Source organism: Heloderma suspectum, chromosome 2, assembly GCF_057233095.1.
Source record: "Heloderma suspectum isolate Gila_16-S chromosome 2, 16-S_ref, whole genome shotgun sequence".
Lineage (NCBI taxonomy): Eukaryota > Metazoa > Chordata > Lepidosauria > Squamata > Helodermatidae > Heloderma > Heloderma suspectum.
The window spans coordinates 195,183,764-195,200,712 of NC_139459.1; the positions used below are offsets into that span (position 1 = coordinate 195,183,764).

At 42.9% G+C, this 16,949-nt stretch overlaps 1 protein-coding gene across 1 annotated transcript in view; it reads right to left on the reverse strand.

The window, feature by feature from the left end:
- Window positions 1–265: 265 nt before the first annotated feature.
- Window positions 266–16,949, reverse strand: part of SCN8A (sodium voltage-gated channel alpha subunit 8) — an 81,867-nt gene continuing 65,183 nt past the window's right edge. Inside the window, exons 18-23 of the mRNA XM_084829770.1 lie at window positions 13,822–14,102; window positions 10,273–10,326; window positions 8,844–8,981; window positions 7,169–7,273; window positions 4,334–4,604; window positions 266–2,123 (exon numbers count right to left, since the gene is read on the reverse strand). Of these exons, the coding sequence (XP_084685896.1) occupies window positions 979–2,123; window positions 4,334–4,604; window positions 7,169–7,273; window positions 8,844–8,981; window positions 10,273–10,326; window positions 13,822–14,102 (1,994 nt within the window). The 3' untranslated portion in view covers window positions 266–978. The remainder of the gene's footprint in view (window positions 2,124–4,333; window positions 4,605–7,168; window positions 7,274–8,843; window positions 8,982–10,272; window positions 10,327–13,821; window positions 14,103–16,949) is intronic.

The window sequence follows — 16,949 nt, forward strand, 5'->3', positions numbered from 1 at the left end:
CCTATGGGAGGGTGCATGGAAAGATTAAGAATTGGTAACTTGGTGAAGGGCATAGTTATAGCTAAGAATAACTCTCCAAATACAGTGTGCTGTAGTCAGCAGAGTGCCTCGAACATATGGCTTAACGCATGGCCTGGACAGCGTATTGAGTGTCTTGTGGTTTTATGATTCCTCATGCATGATTCCTGATCACAGCATGCCATCATGCAAATCATTTCTATGCATTGAAACGAGCACAATTTTATTTTGTTTTATTTTTGGAATCAGCCTGAGCAAGCTTGGCAGGCTGAAAACACCTGATTACCCCCATCTCGCAAACCATGGTGAAGCCCATATAATAAAGAAGTATGCAGATAATAAATACCAAAGAAACTATGATGATTAAATGACATGGGCTAAATATGTGTCATTTCAGCTTTTGTTGTTGATCAATTTGTTTTTTTCCCTTGTTCTAATTTTGTTTTTTTTGCTGCTTAAACTAAAAGTCAAGTATGAAAATCTAGTTTTGCATGAACAAACCAACCCTTGAAAATGATTATTTTTTTCTGGGATTCCTTTCAATAAAATGAGAAAAATAAAATCCATTTTGGCTGCTTTGGAAAAAATATATGAATCCTAAAGCAGCAGGTTTTTTCCCCTTATGTGTGTGTTTTATTTTGCTTGTTTGTCCTAAGTTGCATTGACTGATGTGGAACATGCAGTATCCACCTGCTCAAACAGTATAAAATCCTTTTTTCGCCTTTGCATTGTTTCCTGGTTTTTTTAAATACATTTGTCTAGATGGGTCCGTTAAACAGGTGGTAGATCACTGCTTTGAGATGCAACATGGTCACACAGTAAGCAGACTATGTTTGGTATAAGATCTTCAGATAAAGTGTCTCCACAGCTGTTCGCTATTGATATATATTTTATCAGGAAGTTTGTAAACAATCTTTTCTGCTCACAAGTTTTCTAGAGTTATTATTATTATGGATCATCTCAACATTTGGATTCCCTGACGTCTTTTTGCCTTTTTGCTCTTTCCCGTCTCCCGTCTTCACCCCGCTGTTTCTCTTTTTCAGGCTTAGTTACACTGTCATAAGATGGGAGGGATGCTGTGGATGGGGTACCTTCTTTTTTCTCCCTGTTTGTCCCCCCATTTTCCATCTTATTGGAGACATTTTTTCGGCAAATAAAGCCCCTCCTTACTAAGCGGGCCCTGTAAGCCCTCTGGATGACTACAGCAGAGACTTCTTCTTGCTTTCGCCGTAGTGTGGTGGTGATTGGCTCATAAGACACTTTGGAAGGATTAGAAGCCACAAACCTCTCTTCCATCTGCTGCCTCAGGATGTCCAGTTCACCACTATCACCCAGTACGCGTTTGGTGAAGGCAAACAGGATGTCCAAGCAGTGGATTCTGTCCCCACTCACCATCGGCAAGTCCATGGCAATGAGTTCGATGGTGTTGGGCTTAGGGACACGGAGAGGATGCTCCAAAGCATCTGCAAAGTCTGCCAACTTGCAGTATTCAATGAACTGTGTGGCATCAGGGTCAAACTTCTCCCAGATCTCATAGAAGGTCTCGAAGTCATCTTCACTTAGTGGATCAGCACTTTCCTCTGTAGCCACACTGAAGTTCTCTAGAATGATGGCAATGTACATATTTACCACTATCAGAAAGGAGATGATGATGTAGCTAACAAAGAAAAAGATCCCCACTGAGGGATTCCCACAGTCGCCTTTGAAGCCACTCCCAGGATGCTCCTTGTCCAAATCACAGTCTGGAGGCCGGTTGAGGATGGGCAAGAGCAAGCCATCCCACCCAGCTGAGGTAGTGATCTGGAACAAGCAAATCATACTGTTGCCAAAAGTCTCAAAGTTGAACATGTCATCGATGCCAGCCTCATGTTTGACATAGGCGAAGTTTGACATCCCAAAGATGGAAAAGATGAACATAACAAGGAAGAGCAGAAGGCCAATGTTGAACAAGGCAGGCAAAGACATCATTAAGGCAAAAAGCAGGGTGCGGATCCCTTTGGCTCCTTTGATCAGGCGCAGGATACGGCCAATACGGGCCAGGCGGATCACTCTGAAGAGAGTAGGTGACACGAAGTATTTCTCTATGATTTCAGCCAAGAACATACCTTAAAACAAGATTGGGGGGGGAGGGGGGACAGTATTACAGCTCTTTAAAGTCATCTCATATCAGAAGCATACAGTAGTGGCCACACTAGGAGAAGATATAGAATACTAGGTAGATCACTGGTTTCATCAAAACTGGCAGGCTTCATATCTTTATGTCATTTAATATTTGAGCCTTGATGAAACACCTAGTAGTCACACCAGCAAAATTCCCTTTACAATGGTACTTTTATCTTAAAAATATGTAAGTGTGTGTGAGTGTGTATGTATAGGTAGAGTATATTGCTTATAAGAACATAAGAAGAGCTATGGTGGATCAGACCAAAGGTCTATCTAGTCCATTCTGTTCCCTCAGCGGCCAACAAGATGCTTATGGAAACCCCCCAATAGAACATGAGTGCAATAGCATCCTTACACTCATGTTCCCCACCTCACATTCTCTAGTGTTGAAACACATAATGTTTCAGATATGGGAGGTACTGTATAGCCATCATGACTAATAGCCATCGATGGCTTTATTGCTACCCAAAACACAAGTGTAATTGGGTAACAAAGGACACCAAATTGGGTAACAAATCTCTAGTAACAAATCATCCTCCATGACTAGACACTGTACACTGCTCCACTGTATCCAATAATAAAGGAGTATGATCTCTCTTCCCTTCTGCATATCTTGTGCTATTATTTGGGACCAAACTAGATGTAACATCCAGTTGTTGGTGGTGATAACAATAACAAGCAACAATAATCCCAGCAACATGATAAAAATTGGCATCAGCACCTCAGTGCATGGGAAATGTCAACAGCGAGAGAAAATCAGGAACAAAGACATGCCAGCCAGAGAACCCCAATGCCCAACAGAACTATTGGTTAATTGCTTAAAAGACAACAAGAAAGAAGCAACTATGTGTAATTGCCTAGAATGGCCCATAAATTACAATTCAAAATTCAAGTATGGGCATCATTCAGCCACCTTTAAGCATTTTTAAGTCTCAGGACAATGTGTTAAAATGTAGGCTTACATCTCTTTCACTGAAACTAATGAGATTTAAAAGCACTTATGGTTGGCTTAAAGATCCCCTGTATTTGGAATTAAAAATGTATAGGAAACCAGAATGTATTCTGTGTGGTTTTAAGTGATGCATTTTTTTTTGAAAAAAGAAGTATAAATAAAATAAATGGGCAGTTTCAAATTATGTGACAGTAGCCAGAAACTGAAAGGAAATGTTTCAATTTTTGACTTCTCCCTTCCCTTCCCACCTGTTTTTAAAACTAAAAAGGTAAAATGGTCTCCCAGCTGTTGGGAGTGCTGGGACTGTTTCTCTAAATTCAATGGTTCTGATTCTATGAAGGCTTTCAGCCTGCTCACTTGAGGGCTCAAAGTGCTACGCGACTATGAATGAAAGTCCTGTCCCCGATGTCCACGGCTCTTCTAAAGGCTTTTGTGCATTTAGCTGAATGCACTTTAAGCTCCCTTCATACCTTAGTGCTAGACATTGGGGGTGGGGATTTGTGCACACCCTCCTTTATTGCAGCAATTCTGCAGTCGTTCTAAATGTTTTCCCATTAATCAGCCCAATCCAGGGCCCTGCATATGCTCCAATACACCTGAGGACAGACTTCCTTATTCATTTCAGTGACAGATGCAAATACCATGTGTGGAAAAGAATGCATGCAGAAGACTACTGCACACTTCTCAGAGCACACTGGAACTCCAGTGTTCACATGCAATCTCCAGATCTGGACAAAGCACCACAGAAGCCTACATTCATTTTACAGGTGGGGAACAAAAGACAACTTGAAGAATTAACTGTACAATTCTAAGCATGTTTACTCATAAGTACGTCTCACTATGTTCAATGCAGCGTCTTTCCTCTGAAGTGTTAGGACTGGAGCCAAATTTAGGCTAAGTGGGTCATAATATACACTGTCCAAATATCTGCATATTAACTAAAATTACGATCCTAGATCAATGTATCCCAAAGTAAGCCCCATTAAACTTAATGGGACTCACTTCCAGTACACATGTATAGGGTTGGGCTGTAAAGGTTCCTGTTGATTCATAAGTCCTGAAGATTCCAAATTTCAGCATTTGATGGCACTCAATTCCACTATCACACTCCGCTTTTTTCTTGCTCCCCATTTTGCGTTTCCTCCTTCTCCAAGCACATTGCGCTATCTGTGTATCATGGGAAAATACCTATTTACTCACCCACAATGGAGAGAATCACAACCACAAAGTCAAAAATATTCCAGCCAATGGTGAAGTAGTAATGACGCAAGGCGAACATTTTTAGCACACACTCGCAAGTGAAAAAGATGACAAAGACAAAGTTGATCCAGTAGAGGATATCTTCCATCTGCTTGCTCTGTGTGTCCGTCTCAACCATCATGGTCACCATGTTGAGGCAAATGAGCAGCATGATTAATATGTCAAACGCTTGCTGGGTGACCAGATCAAAGACAGCTCCCTGGACTCTGTTCTGTTATACACAGTAAGAGGACACGCCTATTAGTGTTACTAGTTGATTCACTATGACCTGGTGTGCACGCAATGTTAAGCCATGGTTAACCCATGGTTTGTTAACCTATCCAGCATTTGTTTGGCAGACGATTGAGCAAACCACTGTTTGTTTTCTCAGTCCCGGAATTGTTTCTTTCCCTCCTCGCTTGCCCCCTCCCTCCCTGTATTCCAAATGTCTTTGCGGTGCTGCAGTACTGGCATGTAGAACAGCTGGATTTTTTGACCGCTCTTGCCCATCGCCTCTGTCGCCTGGTGAAACCCATGAACAACTGCCATTTCTGGGTTCACATGTAACGACAACCCCTGTGTTCACATGTAACGACAACACAGAGTTTAGAACTCAGAAACAAACCATGGCTTCTCTTTCTGGGCTGTTTGTGGTTAAGAAACCATGGTTTCTTAGCATAGCTGGATTCACACATCACAACAACAATGAATTCAACAATCCATGGCTTACAGAAACCACTGCTTAGCATAACGTGCAAACCAGGTTTACATTTCCTGTATTGTAACAACAACAAAATTTGGTTCATATATTTACCCAGCCCAATGAACTTCCCACAGTGGAGGAGTAGGCTTACGTGCCCACCTCCACCACATAAATAATATAGCATGAGATTCTGTGCTGAGACTCCACATGGAGATCTAGCAACATAAGAAGCTGCCTTACACTGAGTAAGATCCTTGGTGCATTTACCCCAGTATTGTCAATATTGACAGGCAGCAATGGCTCTCCAGGGTTTCTGGCAGGATGCTTTCCTAGCCTTACCTAGAAATGCCAGGAATCAAACCTGGGATCTCCTGCGTGCAAAGCATATACTCTACCACTGAGGTACAGCCCCTCCCCACCGAGCTATGGCCCCATCTGACTCATGAGATGATTCCATTTTTTCCTGAGGAACAAGTACAAATTGACCATCTGTGTACGGGCCTCTGCATGGAGTGAACATTTCATAATGTCACAGTAGAGGAGGTCCACTCCTCCACCACAGGATCCACTTCCTCCACCGCAGGAAGTGGATCATTGGCCCAGCGAACATGTGAACTAGCCTACTGAATATATGCAAATATTTTGAAGTCTGTTATTTGGAGTATGAGGGGAAAAGAACACCTCCACTGGCACCATGTTTATTTTATACACACACAACCCTATAACTATATTCTCAGGGTAGCTTACAACAAAAATTAAAATAAATTAAAAACATATACTATAAATCAATAAAACATATAAAACCAGCATAAAGGCATTGTACAGACACAATGAATTTCAAGCAGAAGCAGAGTACAAGGTCTGAAAAAATAAAATTGTGTTCTTCTGGTACCAAAATGATAGGTGAACTCCGCTGGGGAAATTCAGGGGGACCCCAAAATACCTTTTAAGAACCCACTTCTTTGTGGACAAAAGGATATCCAGAGCTGCTACAGAGCACCAGAAGGGTCAAAATTAGCTTGTTGCAATCTTGACCCTTTTGGTGCTCCCTAGCTGCTACAGAGTTCCAGGCTAATTTTGACCCTTTTGGTGCTCTGTAGCAGTTCCAGATACCACTTTATGTATGTATTTCTCCATTTTCACCACCCAGAGGGTGTGTATATGTGGCCCATGAGGCGGGGAAGCGAAAATGGCCCCTGACAACGACCTCCTGACATTGCCCACCCCTGGTTTATGAAATAATTACAGAATAGTCTCCATTCCATATTGCAGAAAACAGTTAATAGCAGGAGGGAACAAAGGAATGTGTAGAAGGTAGCCATGCATGCAATGAGGCTTATTCCCAGGTACGGGTGTACAGGCCTGCTTCCAGGAGGAGGGCTCCTAGCGCTACCGATGAGCAGGCATTGTGCAGCTGTTCCCCAGGTTGCAGCTCGATTAACTTTGCATTCACTTTTGGCTTTGTATTTAAATTGTCCTAACATCGTGCCTTTGTTCAGCTTTGCTGCCCCTACCCCTCAACATTATACCAACCTTGCTTTCAGGTGTTCACAGTGTTTCACATACATTATGTTGTTATAATCCTTACCACTCTTGGAGATAGATGATTGCCCACATATCAGGGTGTAAAGTTGAGGCTAAGGGACTGTGGCTTGCCCAAGGCCATCTAGGTAGTTCAGGGCTGCTTCCAGACAAGGCTCTTACCACACCATCACTCTGCTGCATTCACAGAATTTTCCTGGGGGGTCCAGACACTGTCATCTTCCAGTCATAACCTTCCCATGTTTTCCCAATGCCATCTTTTTTCTTACTGTGGAAAATCTATTCAGGAGGAAAACATGGAATGACTGCCGATTATTAGTGCTCAGAGCCCTCCATCTGGAAGCAGCCCAGGGCAGAGGTGAGACTTGCAGCAGGTGCTTCTTGATTTAGAGCTCTATCCCTTAGCCACTGCACCACACTAGCTCTGAACAGAACTGTTCCAAAAGCAAACCTCAAAGAGAAAGAAGAGCCGTGTATGTGCTGGGGGAAAATGAAATGTCTGGTTGAGGGTAACAAGGAACAACATCTTGGGGATAAAGCTGAAATCTCACCGAAGGCCTTGGAATTGGCTTTTGAGGCTTCTTGGAGCCCAGTTTTTTCATGGCATTGTAGTATTTCTTCTGTTCCTCTGTCATGAAGATATCCTGACCTCCAAAGTAAAGGAAGGGAAATGAAAGGAGGCTGGTTAGAATCTGTTCAGCTTTGTCTAAAGATGAAGGTACAACCAAAATGGGCAGGCATTTTCCCTCACTCTATGTGGTATCTGCTGGAAGAAGTTGCATGGTCTCTGACAGACAGGATGAGAACCTATGGGCTTTTCTACAAAAAGCTGTTAATCCACTGCATCTACTTTCAGTTTCACCACAGAATTGAGATCTGAGCACTATATGATGAGGGTTTCCTTTCCTGCTTTTCCACTACATAACCTCTAGGTGGCACTGTGGTATTGCAGAATAGCACAAATATACAAGTAGAAACAGCATTTTCTTTCTGCCATCAAATTATTTTCCCTGCTCTAAAAAAAGTGCTGTTTACAAACAGAAGTGACACTCGAGGGTCATGACATTGTCTAATGAAACCATAAACTACTGTGACTATGGGAATGATAAGTGCACAATAAATGCCTCATGTAGAAAAGCTCTAAGTCATCTCACTGGTCCTGCAGAACTAAGAACCTATATAGTTCACTTGTAGAAGCTTTTAGATCTAAGGTCCAATTCAGAAGTACAAACTGTGGTGGTGCTTGAAATGCAACGGTATGAAGTCAGCTCCAAGTGGCAAGTAATTTATGTGATGCATGATTTGTGTGAACTTCTTTGGGAAACTTCGTTCTGGTTGGGAAAAAAGTCACAGAGGGATCAATCCTATGGCTGCTAGACAGCGGCTAGATGGCCATAGGATATCTAGTTTTCCAGGAACCTACCTCTGAGCCCACGCTCTGAGGTCGATTCCTGGAGAACCGACCTCCCTGCACTTCTGCGCTGCCTTGGAGGCAGCATGGAACAGCCCTGTCCTCCGCGCTCACAAGAGGAGCACAGAGCAGCTGAAAAGGGGCATTCCAGGGTGGGGAGGATGGAAATGCCTGTCCGACACATCCAATGTGTCCTACGTAGCCTCCTCCCCCACTCAGCCCTCCCACGGCTAGGCAGCTTCAATTGGCTGTCTAGCTGAAAATGCAGGGCAGGAGAAGCGCAGAGGGAATGATCCCCTCCGTGCTCCTCCTGTCCTGCATTGGATAGGCGGTTGCCTCCGAATTTGGAGGTGGCTGCCTATCTGAATAGGATTGCGCCCTAAGTGAGCAATCCTATGGATGTTTAGACAGAAAAAACTCCTACAACGCCCAATCAGCATGGCTGGCTGGGGAATGCTGGGAGATGTAAGACTTTGTTTTGTCTAAATATGCACAGGATTGTGCTCCAAACCAGAAACAATGATATGAGGGGGCATGAAAGTTCTATATGTATGTTTAATCTGTGATGACTCAGTCACACATTCATGCTGCCATATGACGACTGTAGTTTCCAGTGGCATGTGTGAATCAACCTTTGTTATCTAAATATTTGATTAGCTGCAAGGCAGCTAATAAATCAAATCAAATCAATCAATCAATAAGATAATTCAGAGGGTATCCTGGGCTTGGTCTCTCGTGCTGTAAAAAAAAAAACAAAGAGGGCAGGGCTGGAGAGGGGAATTCGGTATACTAGTCAGTATGAAAAGTTGACCTATCTTTTTCTTTTGCTGATTGAAGTTGTCAATAATGACACCAATGAAGAGGTTCAAGGTGAAGAAGGATCCAAAGATAATGAAGATGACAAAGTAGATGTACATGTAGATGTTGTCCTCATACTTGGGCTGCTCTTCTTGCTGTATGAACAAGAAAATATATATATATATATATTTCAGAAGCTGGAATCTTTAAAAGGAATCTGTAATTAAGGTTTGAATCAAGAGGCCCAGGGCTTAAAATGCTTATTGGAAATCATTCCGATTTACATTGTCAAAAATCTGACAATCAGATAGCGATCAACAACCTTTTTGGGTTGGTGGGCAAATTTGGTATTTTAAGAGAGTGTTGTGGGTGACCTCACAAATTGGCGACTTGCCCACTCAGAAAATGGCTGTCAGGAGGCTAAAAGAAAAGTAACTTGCCCAAGAACGTAAGTACAAGGCAGAGGTGGGGTCTGATCTCTAAATCACCTTTTTTAACCCAGTTTTCTACTTCAAAACCCGTTTCACTAATGAGACACAGAGACAAGTAATTTGGCCAAGAAACTAAGTACAAGGCAGAGTGGGTTCTGAGCCCCAAATGCCAAATCACATATTTACTCCCACAAAGCACAACAAAATTCCAATTTTGCAGACAAAACACCCACTAAGACCAGACACCCCCCCACACACACAACCAAACTCAGGCAAAACACACTACGCGAAATGAGCCAGGTAACTCATGCGCATGCGCAAAACACCCCCTTGCTCCCCAGCACCCCCTCTAGTCACCCAGGATGCTCCCTACCACTCCCCGCTTACCTTTTCCTTCTCTGTGTGGCTGGGAATCTTCCATAGAAAGTGCTGGGTTGTAGCCACCCACCATTTTTGTTTTCTAAGAAGGCCCAGGTGGGCCCAAAGGCATTCTTGGAAATGAAGATGGCACTAGAGGACAGTGTTTCACTTTGCAGCATAGCCTCAGTTATTTTTAATAAGGAAGGGCAGGGAGGCTGGCAGGAGATAAGGGAGTGGTCTGAAGGCACAGGAGTGCCCATGGGCACCATGTTGGAGACCCTAGAGATACACTCTCAAAAGGTATTACCCCTCCTTGGCCCAAAACTCCATGAGGATTCAAAGTGTACATAAAGCTCCTGCAGGAGCCAGTTTTGCCATTCACTTCAATGATGCAGGAACCTGCAGCACCTGAATCCGCAAGCCCTTGCTTGCACGTTCCATGTGCCATGATGCATATTACATGCACACAATGGAGGTCCTATGCACGCAAGGAGGAGCTGGATTGGTACACTGGGCCACAGCTTTTACTTTGCCCTGTGATTCCCAGTAGCTATGACCCTGCAAGGCAGCCCTCTTTCCTCATATAAAATAATAGGGTAATGATTGTTTTTAAAAGCAGCTATATGAAAACTGCAACAGCATGGATATGCTTTACCTTTCTAGAATCTACTGCTGCATACATTATATCCATCCAGCCTTTAAAGGTAGCCTATGGGGGGAAAAAAACATTTTTAATCTTTTAGAGGAGAGAGAGACTTTATTTTTAAAATATAAAATGGAACAGAATGAGAACAAGTGTGAATGAACATTAATAGCCCACATCTCTTGGGAGGATTCTTGACACAAGGTATTTAATATTGTTTAGGAAGCCATGGTTATGTTTTTACTTAGGCCTACTGATATTAGTTTATTACATTTCTGTTTCACTAAGCTCAAGGGGATGTACATAGTTTTTCCCTCCCCATTTTATCCAGAGAGCAACCCTGCAGGGTAGTCTGATCGTGACTGGCCCAGGGTCGCTTCCCCTGGCCAGACACCATCTCTTATGAATCACTATCATTCAGATTATAGTCTAGTATCTGTTCTCCTTAGGAAAATGTTGCAACTGGGCTCTTTTCATTTGAGGTGCTTGGGAACAATTGATTTCAGTAGCATGCTCTTTTGGCCACTGGACCTTGTTTTCTTTTTCTTTTTGGTAGCAAAAGCCCTGCAAACTGTATATAATGTACTATCTATGAATGATCAATGAATATGGTGCTTTTTTTTTTTTACAGCTACAAATCTATGAGCTGTATATATTTTAAACTGATTCTTGGGTATTCCCTGTAGGATTTCTTTGTAATGCTAAATTTCATATAGGCAAGTTTAAAAATTTTATTCAGAAAAAAACCTAAATCGTTTTGGGTGCCTTAATCTTACAATATTGACTTTTAGCTATCATTGTGCATCTTATTCATATTTTTGCTCAGGCTGCGCATTTCGTACAGCCCTGAAGGCCAGATGTGGTGTTGGGTAGGCAGCCGGGGGCTTCACACACCCACACGCTTTTGCCCCTTACATCCTGAACCAAATCGCTGGGAGGATGGAGAGCTTTAACATCACTCTCCTCCCAGTGATCTTGATCCAGGTTGCTTGGAAGGGGGTGAGGTTAAAGTCTCCCCCCACCCCCCGTCATCCCAGCACTACTGCTCGTGATAGCTGGGAGGAGGGAGAGGCATTATTCCCACCCTTCTTCCAGCAATTGCACTGGGAAAGAAAGAGTGTGGGATGACTCTCCTCGCACACCCTCTTTCCCAGCACTCCCGAGTCTGCTGGGAGAATGGGCACACGAGGAGAGTCATCCTTGCATGCCTGTTTCCCAGCAGAATCAGGGTCCTGCCAGCCTGCCAAACAGTGGTTTGGCGGGCTATCGTGAGCCTGATTGTGCAGGGGCACGGGGAGACAGTTCTCGTTCTGTGCCCTGTGTGGTGGAGGTGGTGGCAGCAGCAAGGCAGGCTGGGGAAACTGTGGAGACCAGGGCAAGCGTGGCAGGCCACACAAGGGGCCTCCAAGGGCTACACGTGGCTCATGGGCTGCATGTTGCCCACCTGTTTCAGCTCAGTTTAATAACTTGAGCTAGAACTTGGCTTCATGTAAGAGCCATAGTACTTCAATTGCTTCTCCAAAAATAGTTTTCACTTATTTGCATTGCTTTGATTCTATTGTTTTTACAGAAATTAACTGTAAGCCACCTTGTGGGGATTCCCCCCCCCCCGCCACTAAAACATGGGGAATAATGTGTAAATATAAAAGGGCTGGAAACACACCCAGGCAGCATGAAAGCTGACATTCTAAAGAGTTTTGTGCTGAATTTCCTTTTTTATATGGAACACAAAGTCCTGTAAAAATAAGTACATAAGAAATTTAATTAAAAATAATCTAGTTACCAAAACCCTTCCTTTGATAGCTCGCTCTTCAAATGAACACAAACAGAGGAGCCCAACAGAGGAGACTGAAAATGGAAGCCCCTTCACTCTGGAATGATCCTCTCCAGTGCAAGATTGGTCAGCAGCTCTCAAGGCTTCAACCGATTAAATCTCCCATAAGTAAGACTGACTGAAAACAATGACGCAGTTTTCACAATTCTGGTGTGCTAAACAAGCCAAGGATACCCTGGGTTGTTCTTCATGATGTGTGGACCCAGAAACAACCCATGAGTTGTTTGTTCTTAGGTGGGTTGTTTCTCCCTCAACAATCCAGAGTTCTGGGTTTACATGTTACAAAGAACAACCCAGGGCCATCCCTGGGTTGTTTCCCACACCAGAAGTGGGCGAGCAGTCAGGAGCCAACACACTCACTCACTCCTGTGTGCTCCCAAATAACCCATGGTGAACTGGGTTAACCAGGTCATTCTTTCAAACGTGGGACAATCCATTTATGAAAGATTTCTTTGCTAGGCGAAGACAGGTCAAATCATTTGAAGCAAAACATCAGCAAGGGCTGTTAATCCCAGAAACCTTAACTGAGAAATCTGCTCCATCTATCTGTCCTGATAGGGTTCAAGTGTGTGTGTGTGTGTGTTGAGGCTGGCCCTGGATAGGGCAGGACCTTGTGACTTCAGCATTTATTTTATTTTTATTTATTTCATTTCTATACCGCCCAATAGCCGAAGCTCTCTGGGCAGTTCATAAAAATTAAAACCAAACGGCACACAATAAAACAATATAAAATATATAGAACATTAAAATCACAATATAACAATACAACCACAATAAAACCTAGCAGCAGTGCAGGAATTTAAAATACAGATTTAAAACAGCAAAGCTAGAAGTCTAGAAAGCTAAAATGCTAAAATGCCTGGAAAAATAAAAAGGTCTTCACCTGGCGCCAACAGGAATACAATGTAGGTGCCAGGCGAATCTCACTAGGGAGCTCATTCCATAGTCGGGGTGCCACAGCAGAAAAAGCCCCCCTCCTAGTAGCCACCCACCTCACTATGCATGCTCTATATACACTGCCCAATGTGCTATATAAACCTGCAGCATCCTTGGCCAGGTTTCTCAGATTGAGTCTTAGCACCGACCCATTCTTAGATCACAGTGTTGGGTTATCTGGTTGAATCTGGGCTGAATAGGAACTTTTTGAATGTCAAACAAATTGGCTCAAGTTCGCAGGTTTTTTCACCTACACCACTAGGTACCTGGTGGGGTTTGTACAATTAGTGTTTGTGGGCTCTCAGGAAAATAGGGACTGGATAGATCACAGTGGCAAGGCTGAGTGGGAAAAGTAACACAGACAGTGTCATCTTCGAGGAATCTTTAAGGTGAATGGGGTTGGGGATGGGAAACCATTATCTGGCTAGCACACATGAGATTCTACTCCCCACAGTCCAAGTTATCCATCTACCTTACAGTGGCCTATAACCTTCCATGCACTCCCTACCTCCGGTCCCATCAGTACTGTAAAGAAGAAATCTATCCTCTTAAACCCATTGAAGAGCAGGTGGAGATAGCTAGCTTCTCTATCCTTCTTAAAACTTAAAATTAGGTCTTGGAAGGCTCCCTATAACTCCACTGGAAAACAGAGATGCTATTTGGTTGATGAGAGGGAGATCATGCCTGGGCCTTCACACAAGGAAGTCATTTTAGCTTTTCGATATTTTTGCAACTGTGAAACTATATGCAATGTCTACCAGGGGAAGTCAAGCTACAAAGGCAGAACTTACAATTTGAAGAAGGGCCAGGTACCCTGCACCAACATTGTCAAAGTTAATCTTTACATTCTTCCACCGGATCTCTGTGTTGTTAGGATCCATCAGTCTCTCACAGTCTGTCTTGTTGTTGACCTCTTCTATCCCAAATCGATACTCGGATGTCTCATTAAAGCAGTAATGATACTTCCCAGCAAAAAGATTAACCCCCATTATGCTGAAAATCAGCCAGAAGATAAGGCAGACCAACAACACATTCATAATGGATGGTATAGCGCCCACCAAGGCATTCACAACTACCTGCATTGGAAGGAGGAGGAAGGAGGAGATATTTCAGTACAGAAAAAAACAATGATGTAGAAGCAAAATGTAAACGTGCCTAGTTTTAGTGGGGGGAATTGAAAGCAGGACTAGTCACAAGCACCTATTTTAATCCAAAAAGGTCCCCTCTGTCCATCTTCCATCATTTTCAAAAAAGACATAATTCAAGAGAAATTTTGGCAACTATTTTTCCCCATTTGGTCATTAAGAAATTATCTGATGGAGGAAGAATGAGATTAAGAAAAGGTGGAGACCTTCATCTTGATAACAACAGGACTCCTGGCTGACTCCAACAACTACATCAGATAATAACATTTGTGGAATCAGACACCTGTAAAGAATTTCAGCTGGCAACCATTCCCCACTTTAAAACCAGACTTACAGAATGTATGGGCCCTGTTCATCCTACTCCCATGAAAATGAATGTTGAGGCACTGATTTCAAATGGGAGCAGGAATGGGTACCAAAGTTGTTCTCCTAAGACTTAGCAGTGGTTTAGTGTAAAAATAATCAAAACTGTATACGTTATTTGATAAGCCAGGCCAACCATGTCCGAAGAGCTGAGCATGCAGGTTTGCAAGCTCAAAAAGAAAAGCCATATTCCCTCCTCTGAACCACAATAAACAGAAACTAGCAATGTTTTATAGGGCTTCTTCCCTGCCTCTGTTTCTTTTTTTCCTCCCTTCCCTCCCTTTTTCACCTTCTCTACATTTTCACAAAGCACATGAAGAAAAACTAATATGAGCCAGGCTACTTTTCATTTAAATATTTTATTAGGATTGCCCATATTAGAAACAAATGAAAATTCTAAACAATTAGGATGCTGCTTTACATAAAGTCAGACCGTTGGTCCATCTAGCGCAATACTGCCTGCTCTGACTGGCAGTGGCTCCCCAGGGTTTCAGGCACTGTGCCTGGAGATGCCAAGGATTGAACCTGCTCTTCCACTGTGCTACCTCAGCCACTTCAGTTTCCCTTTTAAATAGAGTTCTCCCCAGTCTTCTCTAGGTACTTTGGAGTCAGTTTTTTGTCTTTTAATTAAGACATAGTTCTCCCACCCCCTAGGTGCAATACCTATTAAGGCCCCATTACTAGGCAATTCCATTTCTTAGAGCCAAACTACATATTACACTAATTGCATAGCGTGCAGCTCAGGGTTATTTTTATTTACTTTACTGTAAGCACACAGACACAATTTGGATTGGGACCATTACCCTCTGGTCAGATGAAGCCTTCCTCCCATCTGCTTCCCAAAATCCTCCTGGGGGGGGGCTGGGGGAGAGGAATTACCGGGGGGGGGGGAACCTTCCACCAGCATTATTTGAGATTGTATGCTTTGTTAATCTCCTCACAACGCGGAGGGATAAATTGAACCCTCCCCTCCTGGTGCACTGTGTTCCCAATTGGGTTTGTGCACGTTTACACTAGAGTAAATAAAAAGATACACCTGAGCTACACGATTCGCATAATGTGCTGTTTGGTTCTTTCAAAGTCATTAACACCATCAGCCAGCAGTGTCCTGTGTTTCTTTTAGAAAGGAGGTCCACACAACCCTCCTCCATGCACTGGAAGAGTTTTAAGTACATCAGTACATGCATGGAGCACTTTCCCCTCAAGGCCAAATGTGTGGATGAAAGAGAAGCATTTCTGCCACAGGCATCGCTGTGTGTGGATGCAGTATATGTCAGCCACGGGGGGGGGGGGGGCTAGCCCACACAGTCCTGAGACCCCCTTCCTACATTCTTTCAACATATGTGTATGGGTGTTCATGTGAACCTCTCTACAGTGAAATAGAATTAACTGGATCGCTCTGATGTACACTGTGTGATTACTTCTTTAATTGTCAGCAGGTGGTGCCATTGCTTTATATAATTCTGCTGAAAGTTACAGAAAGGGCAACATTTTCGGTGGCCACATCATTCACCACAATATATGTAGGTGCATCATCCTCTGCAGAAAAAAAAAATGCAATGTGTGAACCAAAGTGCATCAAAAAACATTGCAACCAACCATCAATTGATTCCTCTACCTTCAGTCTAAATCTCAGATCCTGATATGAACCTCAAAATCTGCCCCTTCTAATTCCACAAATCACCAGAAACAGGGCAACTAGGGAAAATGTAAATCAATACAATTATTGGCCAAGTAATGTGACTTTACAACTACGTCGCCATTTGGTTTTTTTCTGTATTAGTCATACAACAGGATGGACACTCTGTCGTGCTCTTCTACTCATTCTCTTAAATAAATGTAAGCAAGCTATACGCTTTATCTAGACAATTTTTTCAAAACCATCACCAACTATTATGAGAGAGGGAACATGGCTTTTTGTGTGACAACTGTGTATTAGAAATTGTCAAGAAGTACATGCATGCTTCATAGCATTACTGTCCCTTCCCCCCACCCCCAAATATAAAGAGCTGGGCACATTCTTTAAAAGGTAAGTTATTGAGGCATAGAGAAAAGCAAAGAACTACATTTAGTGCTTCTTAGCAAAATCATTTCAGTTGTTCTTTTATTTTGGCTCAGATGGATTTGTATTGTTTGTGATGGGATGTAGGTTTGAATCGGGTGTAATAACAAGGATGAGAAAATGTTGCAAAGTAGCCCAGTAAGTTAAATCCCTTTCATCTTTGTTTTGCTAAACTAACAAACAAGCACACACAAAACCCTTCTAACTCTACATGGGTGTAAATCACTTATTGCTGTCTTCAACATTTCTAGAAGAAAACAGTTATCCAGACTTGGATCAGATCTGTGATCCATCTAGTTTATTAAGCTTTCTCCATCAGTGTTAAATATCCAGCCATTGAAAGATGTCA